The 9,863-nt window shown below is 53.5% G+C and overlaps 1 protein-coding gene across 1 annotated transcript in view; it reads right to left on the bottom strand.

The window, feature by feature from the left end:
• LOC103586231 (chromosome unknown open reading frame, human C11orf95) overlaps window positions 1–4,937 on the bottom strand; it is a 5,492-nt gene extending 555 nt beyond the window's left edge. The window contains exons 1-6 of the mRNA XM_008567458.1: window positions 4,899–4,937; window positions 4,599–4,780; window positions 4,263–4,438; window positions 1,818–2,315; window positions 861–1,235; window positions 34–588 (exon numbers count right to left, since the gene is read on the bottom strand). Coding sequence (XP_008565680.1) covers window positions 34–588; window positions 861–1,235; window positions 1,818–2,315; window positions 4,263–4,438; window positions 4,599–4,780; window positions 4,899–4,937 — 1,825 coding nt within the window. The remainder of the gene's footprint in view (window positions 1–33; window positions 589–860; window positions 1,236–1,817; window positions 2,316–4,262; window positions 4,439–4,598; window positions 4,781–4,898) is intronic.
• Between the last annotated feature and the right edge of the window lie 4,926 nt (window positions 4,938–9,863).

Raw genomic sequence — 9,863 nt, 5'->3', positions numbered from 1 at the left:
CGTGTCCACCTGCGCGGGCCCTGACCGGCTCACCCCACCGCTCCTCCTCCGCCTGCTCTGGCTCCTCCTCCTCGTCCCCTCCCCCCTCTTCGGAGGCTGCGGCTGGGCTGGGGGCGGCAGGGCCCGGGCGGGACTCTGGGCAGGGCAGCCCCAGGGCCAGCAGGTGGGCGGCCTTGTCGCTCCACTCGTGGGCGAAGAGGGCCTTGACAGGCCCGCCGAGGCGCGTGGAGCCCGGGTGGCGCTGGCGGATGTGCCGTTTGACGGTGCTCAGCTCGAGCGAGGCCAGCGCGCCCCCGCACACCAGGCACAGCAGGCCGCGCCGGCCGCCGTCCAGCTCCATGAGGTACTCCAGCCGCCAGCGCTCCTGGGACTGGCGGGGGCGGTCGCGGCCCCGCGGCGACCGGCCAGGGACCCCCGCCCTCTCGCCCTGCTCCAGCTCCTCCTCCTCTGCGGGCCCGGGCCTCTCAGGGACCCAGCCAGCCTCTTCCTTTACGTCTGGGGGGCTGAGATCCTGAGAGGAGGGGGCTCCAGCAGCGGGGGCCGAGTCCCGGCTCTTTGTGGTCAGGTCCTGGGGGACGAGGTCATCGTCTGTTGGGGAAGGGGTGAGGGAGAGGGGCTCAGCCTAATGGCTGGGTTGCCCTAACCCAGCAGAGGGCCTCCATCCTTGCTCCTCACCCCAGCCCCAAGCTAGAGGCCCTGGTGGGTGGGTGTGGGGGGTGGGCGTGTGTGTAGATGGGTGGGAGGGGGTGAGCTCCTGGCCTCACTCCTCAACCAGGAGTCCCTGCCTCCCGGTTTTGGCCGCAGACCCCGCTTGGCAGCCCTAACATGAGGGGGTCTCAGCCCTGGGACAGGCCTCGCACCTGGTGGGGACTGGGTGAGCTCAGGCTGGCCGCCCCAGGCCTGCAGCAGGGCACTGCGCTGGGGGCCACTGAGCCCCAGGGAGCTGGGGTGCACCTCCAGCACGTGGGCACGGATGTCGTCCAGGTGCAGGCTTGGCAGTGCCCGGCCACAGGCCATGCACACCAGCCGGTTCCCCCGCGGGTCATAGTCCATGAGACACTCGGCCCGGAACCAATTCTGCAGGGACTCCTTCAGCCTCCGCTCCAGGCGCCGGGCCCCCAGCCCCCTGCTGCCCCCGGCCCTCCGGGAGGCTGAGAGGCACCGACGCCGAGCCCGGGGTGCCACTGGGCCCCCTCTCCGCTGGCGCCGGCAGCCCCCACCAGCTGGGGCTTTGCCTGAAAGGATTGGAGGGAAGGAACTGAGACGCTGGCCCTCTCAGGGAGCCCCCCACCCCCACCACAGCCAGGCCCTCCAGAAGTTTCTCACACTTGGTTCTCTAACTCTGAGGCCCAGGCCTAACCTTTACCCTTCTCTTCCTCTCTGCTCACGTTTTAACCCACCTCCCTAATCCTCCTGCACACACACTCTAAGCCCACCCACTTCTCCCCTAGACCAGAGTCTAGCCCCGTCCCTGGACTTCACTGTCAGCCATTCCTTCCCAGCACTCTCCCATTTCCTCACCTACCTCAGCCTGGCCTCCCTCCGAGTCCTTCCCCTGCCTGTTCCCCCAGCCTCTACTCTCCTTGGTCCTTCTAAAACCACAGAATGTCAAGGCTGTCAGAGACACTGGAGACCCCACACACAACACCCCACCATCCCTCCCCCACTATTGTGCAATAAGAGCAATAAAAAGACCCCACCCAGAGAAGGAGCAGTGACCTACTCAAGAAAATCAGCTAGTAGGCAGAGAAGCCAGGGCTGTCCCCACTGGGCCCCCCAGGCCACCTGGGCCCCTGCCTCTCCATGTCCTGCATTACCTGGGCCCTTGGGCGGGCAAGCTTGGAGGCTGGCCCCCTCCTCCTCCTCCTCTTCATCCTCCTCCTCCTCCTCCTCAGCCCCTTGGGCCCCCAGGCCCTCAGCCTCTCCACAGGCCCCCAGCCCCAGGTGGGCATCCCAGCTGTTGCTGATGACTTCCTTCTCCCGGGGACTCCAATGCAGAGAGTAGGGATGCTTCTGGCGGATGTGGCGCTTGATGGTGCTGAGCTTGAGGGTAGCCAGGGAGCTGCCACACACCATGCACACCATGCCATGCCGGGCAGGGTTGAAGTCCATCAGATACTCCAGCCGCCAGTGGTCGTGGTAGTAGCGCCGGTGGTCTCGGCCAGGGATGCGGCTCTTTCCAGGCCTCGAGGCCCGGGCCTCACAGTGGTCTGAGTATTTCCTGCCTGAAGATGCTGGTCCCCTGGCCCTGGAGGAGGGCAGGGGGGCACTCCCCCAGGACCCCAAGGCACCCCCTTCCAGCTGAAGATCTTGCCCTGAAGAAGGGGAAAGGGAGACAATTTTTCAATCTCCAACTTCCAGGGAAAGAACCCAGGGCTTTGATTTTGAAGCCTGAGAAAGGGAGGGGTGTTCAGGGGCAGGAAAGGGATGGCAACAGCAATAACAGGGACGTGGGAGAAGCACGGAGTTGAAACACTGGCCCTTTCCACAGAGCAAGGACCCTTTAACAGAGGATCAAGAACAAAAGGATGCAGAGGATGCAGGGCCCTGCACGCAAACTGGCTCTGGCTTTTTAAAAAATAAGGTGAAGGCCAAGGAGGCAGCGGGTTCTGCAGGGATAAAGCCAGGAGAGCAGCAGGCTGGGGCGGTTACAGACGGAGCAGGGCAGGCAGTGGGGCGAGAAGAACAAAGGGGGCATCTGTCTGTATCCAGGGCTGCACACAGGACCCACCCGCCCAGGGCCCCAGCCAGGAGGGCCCCACCCAAAGGTCTTCTCCCTTTTTCCAATAATGCTTCCTGAGAGTCCCATTTTAGGGATGGGTTAAATATTGTCAGTTCCCCAAATATACCCCCCATGGGAGGGATCCCCAAGACAAAGCTGTCAGTACCTACAGGAAAGGAATTTCTGGCCTGGGCTTCCCCAGAGTTTGGGAGAGCCAATGACCCTGAAAATGGATGGCAGGAGGGCCACCAGAGTGGTCACTGAAGATACTGCGGCAGGGAGTGGCCACCACCCATTGGAGCCCATTAAGTCTTTCTGGGGATTTATTTTTTGCTCTGGCTGGGAGCCTGCCACTGCCCAGCAATCAGAAGGGCGGGCACTGGAGAGGCCCCACTAACCCAGTGGTGTTCCCTTTGCCAAACAGACAGACACCAGAGCGGTCCCCCACCCTCCCTCCAGTTCTAACCCTCTTTTATTTAGAAAAGGGTCTCCTGGCCACATAACCGGAACAGGCAGGTTCTGGTCACTCTCCCAGTAGAAAAGCCCAGGGTTGGAGAAACAAAAGACAGTATCAGAGAATGCTCCTGTCACCATTGTGGGTTTTTGTGTTTTTAGTTTCTGGTTTTTTAAGTAGATCCATAGAAAAAGCACTGGCTTCAGAGTCAGAGACTTGGGTTCAAGTTCTGGCTTCACTGGTAACTTGCTCTGTGACCTTTGGTAGGTCATGTCTGCTCTCTGGGCCTAAGCCTCTTTGTCTGCAAAGGCACTGGATCGCTAGCTGGTGTCTAAGCATCCTTCCAGCGCGAGATCCATGCTAGTCTAAGGTGGATTGGCCCTTTAAGAGCCTAAAAAAGGGGAGGAGCTGAGATTCTTCAAAAACAAAAGGGGATGGGGAGTTTCTGGGAGGGAAGGGACTGAGAAATTGGGGCAGTGTCTCCCAAGCCTGGACGGGTGTTAAGGGTTGACTCTGCAGCAGGGTCATGAGGAAACAGCCTCCTTTGGGAGCGAAGACTGGCTGGACCCGCTATAGCTGACAAACTGGGGCCAAAAACAAAACAAAAAAAAATCTGAAAAAAAAGGGAAGGTAACACGCGGGCAGGAGGGGTGTCTGCCTTTGTGGGCGAACCCATCTTTTTAAAAACTGCCCGCGGTGGGGGTAGGTGATGGTGGGCCCCCGGGGCGCAAGCTGTGTGGTCTTTCCTAGGGAGAAAGTGGGGGAAAGAAAAAGGATTCCTGCCCTTTTCCGACAAGGCCACAAGGAGAGAGGGGAAGTCCGACCTAAAACAGCCGATTTCAGAGCTCGGTCCCTACGGGGAAAAGCTCTCCAAAGGGACCCGGGGTCTGGGCGTACTTTCAAGAGACAGCGGGATAAGGAAGACCACCTAGGAGTCTAAGAGAGAAAGGGGCGGGGGCCGCGTCTACCAGCCTAGAGCCCCGTGGCGCCCAGCCCTTTGGGGCCCATCGGGCCTGGCCCCCAAGGCGGGGCACCGTGGGCGGCCGCGGGGCCCTTTAAGGGGGAGGGGATCCGCCCGAGACCCACAGGCCAACCCCTGGAGCTGGGCTGGGGGCTCCCCCGCTGGCCCTGCAGTCGCGATCCGCGCCCGCCAGGTGGCGCCCCCGGCCGCCCTGGAGGGGAACGGCGGCCGCGGCGACTCAGGCCGTGGAGATGGGGCGCCCAGGAGACCCGCGGAGATCTGGCTGTGCCGGGGCCCGACCCTGCAAGGCAGAGGTGGCCCCAGTGTGGAAGCCGGGAGGAGAGGGCGTGCGCGGCCGTGACTCAGGCTCCTGTCCCCGCAGTCCTGCGGGTGCCTGACGATGCCCCCCCGCCCCGCCCCAGGAGGTGAAGGAGGCTGGCCCCCTGCAGGGTGTGGGGCGCCTGGGGACGCGCATCACCACGGATGGGACGCGCTGGGGCGGGCCCTCGCCGCGGGTCCGGGGGCGCCTCCGGGCCCCCAGCTCCCGGGAAGCGTAGAAAAGGGACCCCGAGAAGCAGCCGGGGACGCGGCAGCCGGGGTCCTCCCGGGAGCACCGACTGGAGGAGCAGGTGCTTGGCTTTGCCTGTGGTTGGTCGCCCACAACAAAGGCGATTCCTGGAGCTCCTAATTACAGGGTGCGGGAGGCTGTGCAGGGTCTTATTATCCAGAGCTGGGTTTTATTCTCCCCGGTGGGGAGGTACCCAGCAGTCGGTTAAAGAAGTCACCGTGGGCGGATTCATTCGCTCAACGGCTTAGACGCTGGACACACAGCATGGACGGGACAGACAAGGCTGATACCGTCTGTGACTTAACAGGCACCCACGGCTTATAAAGAGGAAACCATTCCAACCCTTGGGGAGCCATGGGAAATACTAAATGACTGTGAACACAGGAAATCTGTCCCTGAAGTGTTTGTGGGGCGGAACAGGAACCAAGATTTCTTAAGTGCCTCGAGGGCTCTTCATTCATCGTCCCCACGATCACCTTGAACAGTGGCCGTCCCGCAGCTCCGCTCTCTCCACCGCCAGCCCCGCTTCCTCTCATCCACTCGGGGGCAGGGGCTCTGGTGTTAATGGGGTGCCAGATACAGTCACGAAATGGGGGATTTATTCATTCATTGTGTCTCTCACCCGTGCCAGAGCCAGGGACACACCGGAAAATACGACACAGACCTGGCCTTCGTATGCTTCTAGGTATGGTTTTAAAAAACAAACAAAAAACGCTAAAGGTCTAAAGGACCTTAATGACCTAAAATGAGACAAGCCCTGTTCCTCTAGGGCAAAGGGGCCTTGTACTTTATTTTAATTCAGCTCCTTTTTTTTTTTTTTTTTTTTTTTTTTTTGGCGGCTGGCATGGGGATCCCAGCCCTTCACCTTGATGTTATAACACTCACTCTAACCAATGAAGCCCTTAGTTTCAATCGGCCAGCCCTTAGTTTTCTAATTACAAAGGTAACCCAAAATAATAATATTAATAAATAAATAATCTTAAAGAAAGGTAACCCATGCTCGGGGCCAGCCACTGTGAGAAGCTTGGTGTCTGTCCTTCCAGTTCTCTCTATGTATATAAATAGGATAATGTTGTTTATTACCAAAACAAAGGTATCAAAGCCACCCGGAGACATTTTTAACAACCTCTGGCCCTCTCCTTGCCCACATCTGCACAGCCTCAGGAATGGCTCCAAGCTGCGCAGTTCCGGAGCATTTTCCCACCCAACCCTTGATCCTCACAGCAACCCTGTGAAGCTGCATGGAGCTTCGCTGTTCAGATGAAGAAATGGAGACTCGGGGGGTCAAGAGCCTCACCCAAGGCCATTCGTTTATTTACTTATCCACTTCCTCAGAAAGCATTGACTGAGCCAGTCCTGCGTGCCTAGCACTGAGCTGGGGATGCAAAGGTTTAAAAATAGCATAACACAGTGTGGGTGGGGTCCAGCCCCCCACCCCGAGGAGCTCTCTACTTCTTTCTCCTGTGGGAAGGGGGAAAGGGTGGCAATCAGGGCCATATGATGACTTTCATGGGCATTAGGTACTTTTGCTTCCGTGGGTGTCTTCCTCTATTAAAAAAATAGCTGGCCTTTTAGCTCTCTTGGTTAGAGGGCAGTGTTGATAACACCAAGGTCAAGAGTAATAGATTTTCTTGGGCCCTACAAGTTTTGGTTTGGTTTGGTTTGGTTTGGTTTTTGTTGGCTGTCCAGTAAGGTCATCCAAACCCTCTTGGTGTTATAACACCACGCTCGAACCAACTGAACTAACCAACCAGCCAAATTTCTCTTTGCAATGTGAGAAGAAAATTAACACATTTTCTTTTTTCCTTTGACCCATAAAGTTCATTTTTTTAATCTGATTTTAACATAAATTAAAACACTGTCATGAGCCCGTAAAAGTATCATGGCCTCTAGGCACCAGTGCCTCCATTTGATCACAATACAGGGTGATATAGTGCCAAGGGAGAGAGGGAAGCCTAGAGAAGGGCCACCCAACCTGGGAAGACTTCCTGGGGGAGGCATTTCTGGAACCAAGTCTTGAAAGACTGGGAGGTGTGGCCAGGGGGAGAAAGGAAGCAAGAAGGGCTTTCCCAGCAGAGGCCAGGGAAGCTCCAGGTGAACGAAGGTTGCCGGTGGGAGAGGCAGAAGAGGAAATAGAAATTAGCAGGGACAACACTTTAGGTGCCACATTGAGCATCTGAGTTTGTCATGAAAACACTGGGGAGTGCCTGGAAAGTTTGCCAACCGTTCTGGAGGCAGCCCTGAGAACACCAGGGAGGGAGGGAGATGAGAGAGAAAACTGTGGTCACCAGCTTTAGAGCCGTCCCACAAGCAACAGGGCCAACAGGGAGGAGGCAAAACATCTGAGCAGGGCCAGGGGATAGCACAGTGCCATCCTTGCTGCACACAGGTAGGAGAGGGCAGTGAGGGGCTGAAATGCCACCTGTGCCCCCAGCTGAGCCAGGAAGAAAGGACACCTTTTCTCACCAAGAAGCTGTTCATTAGCCAAGTAATGTACCTGAAAGCTGTTTGAGTCCAGGGGGGAGCCTTTTAACTAATTTCAAACAAAGGTCCCCTTAGAGGCTAGCAGTGGTGCCAACTTGGGCCATATTAAGAAGGTAGAGTCTACAGGACGTGGTGCTGGATTGAATCTGATGTTCGGAGAAAGGCCAGGCTAACTCCCAAGTATCCGGATTGAGAGGCCAGGGATATTAAAAAGAAAAAAAGATTTGGGGAATGACAATGAGGTCACAGCCTGGAAACTTTGGAGCTTATATCCTGTGTCAAACCCAGAACCCCTCATTTTTACACCTTACCTCTTCCCTTCCATTCTCTAATGCAGATTCTTAATCCACTGTCTGGCGTCTCCAGCTGGCAGGACTGTGGGTTCCCTAGGATGGCTGATCCCAGCCTGTAAAGGCCAGAGCCCCCCAGGGGTACAGCTTCCCCCTTGGGTTTCAGGGCTCCTCAGGCAGCAGAAGGGCCTCGCTGATGACTAAAACTGGAACTGCGAAGAGCATTCCCAAAGGAAGATTTTAAGGAGGTAAATACATTAACCTCTCTAGACCCAAATTTGCCACAAATTCTGGATTCTACTTTTCAATATGCCTCCAAACTATAAAACAAATACTGGTTCTAAAAGTAGCCTTTGGGGGCCGGCCCGTGGCTCACTCGGGAGAGTGTGGTGCTGATAACACCAAGGCCCCGGGTTCGGATCCCATATAGGGATGGCTGGTTAGCTCACTGGCTGAGCGTGGTGCTGTCAACACCAAGCCAAGGGTTAAGATCCGCCCCGGGTTCGGATCCCATATAGGGATGGCCGGTTGGCTCACTGGCTGAGCGTGGTGCTGTCAACACCAAGCCAAGGGTTAAGATACCCTTACTGGTCATCTTTTAAAATAAATAAATAAATAATAAATAAAAGTAGCCTTTGGACATTCTTCTGAGAATAGACCTAAACTCTTTCAAAGAACAAAGATCAATCAGTCATATAGCCTGTGAATGTCAAAGGGACTTCCTTGTCAAATTCCAAATGAATTCCTAACCTAAAGGTTATATATAAAAGCAAGCAAAAACTTCAAACTGTGTGTATGTTGGAATGTCTAAACTCTTTCAAAGAACAAAGATCAATCAGTCATATAGCCTGTGAATGTCAAAGGGACTTTCTATGTAGATTGTAAATTAAATCATCCCTTGTCAAATTCCAAATGAATTCCTAACCTAAAGGTTATATATAAAAGCAAGCAAAAACTTCAAACTGTGTGTATGTTGGAATGTGTGTGTGTGTGTGTGTGTGGGAGTGGAAGTTCAACCCCAGAAACTTACATTTCAAAAATAGAGCAGCCAATAAAGTTTTTGTTTTCAGAAAAGAGAATATTGGCAAGCCATTTCCCAATGTTAACTAAATCAAGTGTCCAGTTCCGGTGAATAGGATATGACCTCCCAAGAGGGCCAGTTACAGATGAGAAAGGAAGTAACTTGTCCAAAACATAGCTAGTAATGGGTGAGAAGAAGACTTAACCCAAGAGCCTGTCTTCAAATCCCTGGTGCTTAAAAACTCTTTTTTTTTATTATAAACTATTTCAAGCATACAGGGAAAAAAATTATTTTATATATACATGGACTCATACCTCTCTGCTTAACCAAATCTAAACATTTTGACATATTTGCTGCATAACACTTATTATATATATCGCCAAGGCTGGCTCACAGTAAAAAGCCTTGTTCTCAGGCTCTGGTTTCTGATTCTCTCCTTCCCCTGGAGGAGCAGGTCAGATGAAGTGTTCTTTGTTTCTTTTCTTTTCTTTTTATTTTGTTGGTGTCTAGCCAGTGCAGGGTTGGAACCCTGGCCCTCGGTGTGATCATCCAAGCTAAGCAGCCAGCCCTCTTTCTTTTTTTAATTGTGGTAAGAACACTTATCATGAGATCTGCCCTTTAAACAAATTTTTAAGCGTGTACTACATTATTGTTGACCACAGGTACAATGTTGTACAGCAGATCTCTAGAGCTTATTCATCTTGCTGAACTGAAACTTTATGTTTGTTGATTATGATTTCATTTAATTGTAATTTCCTCCCTTAAGACCCTACCTATAAGTACAGTTGCATTGGGGTCCAGGCGACTCCCCATTTCCCCCACCCTGTTCCTGGCAACCATCATTTCATTCTTTAATTCTATGAATTTGACTTTTGAGATACCTCATATAAGTGGAATCGTGCCGTGTTTGTCTTTCTGTGACTGGTTTATTTCACGTAGCAGAATGTCCTCAAGTCTCATCTATCTTGTCCTATATTGTAGAATTTCCTTCTTTTTTAAGGCTGAATACTATTCCACTGTATGTATATACCACTTTTTAAAATTTAGTCTATAGCAATAGACAGGAGTACCACATTTTCTTTATCCAGTTGTCTGTTGATAAGCATTTAGGTTGCTTCCACGTTTTGGCTTTGTGAATAACGCTGCAGTGAACACAGGAGTCCTATTATCTCTTCAAGTTCCTGATTTCAATTATTTTGGATAAATATGCAGACGTGGAATTGCTAGATCATATGGTAATTCTATTTTTAACTTTTTGAGGAAACTTCATAGTGTTTTCCATAGTGGCTACACCATTTTGCATTCCTGCCAACAGCAGGCAAGAGTTCCAATATCTCCACATCCTCAACAACAGTGACTTGAT

This window comes from Galeopterus variegatus, unplaced genomic scaffold (assembly GCF_000696425.1).
Source record: "Galeopterus variegatus unplaced genomic scaffold, G_variegatus-3.0.2 Scaffold319, whole genome shotgun sequence".
Lineage (NCBI taxonomy): Eukaryota > Metazoa > Chordata > Mammalia > Dermoptera > Cynocephalidae > Galeopterus > Galeopterus variegatus.
Note: the sequence above shows the minus strand (reverse complement) of the source record. Positions and strands in the feature narration are given on the sequence as shown.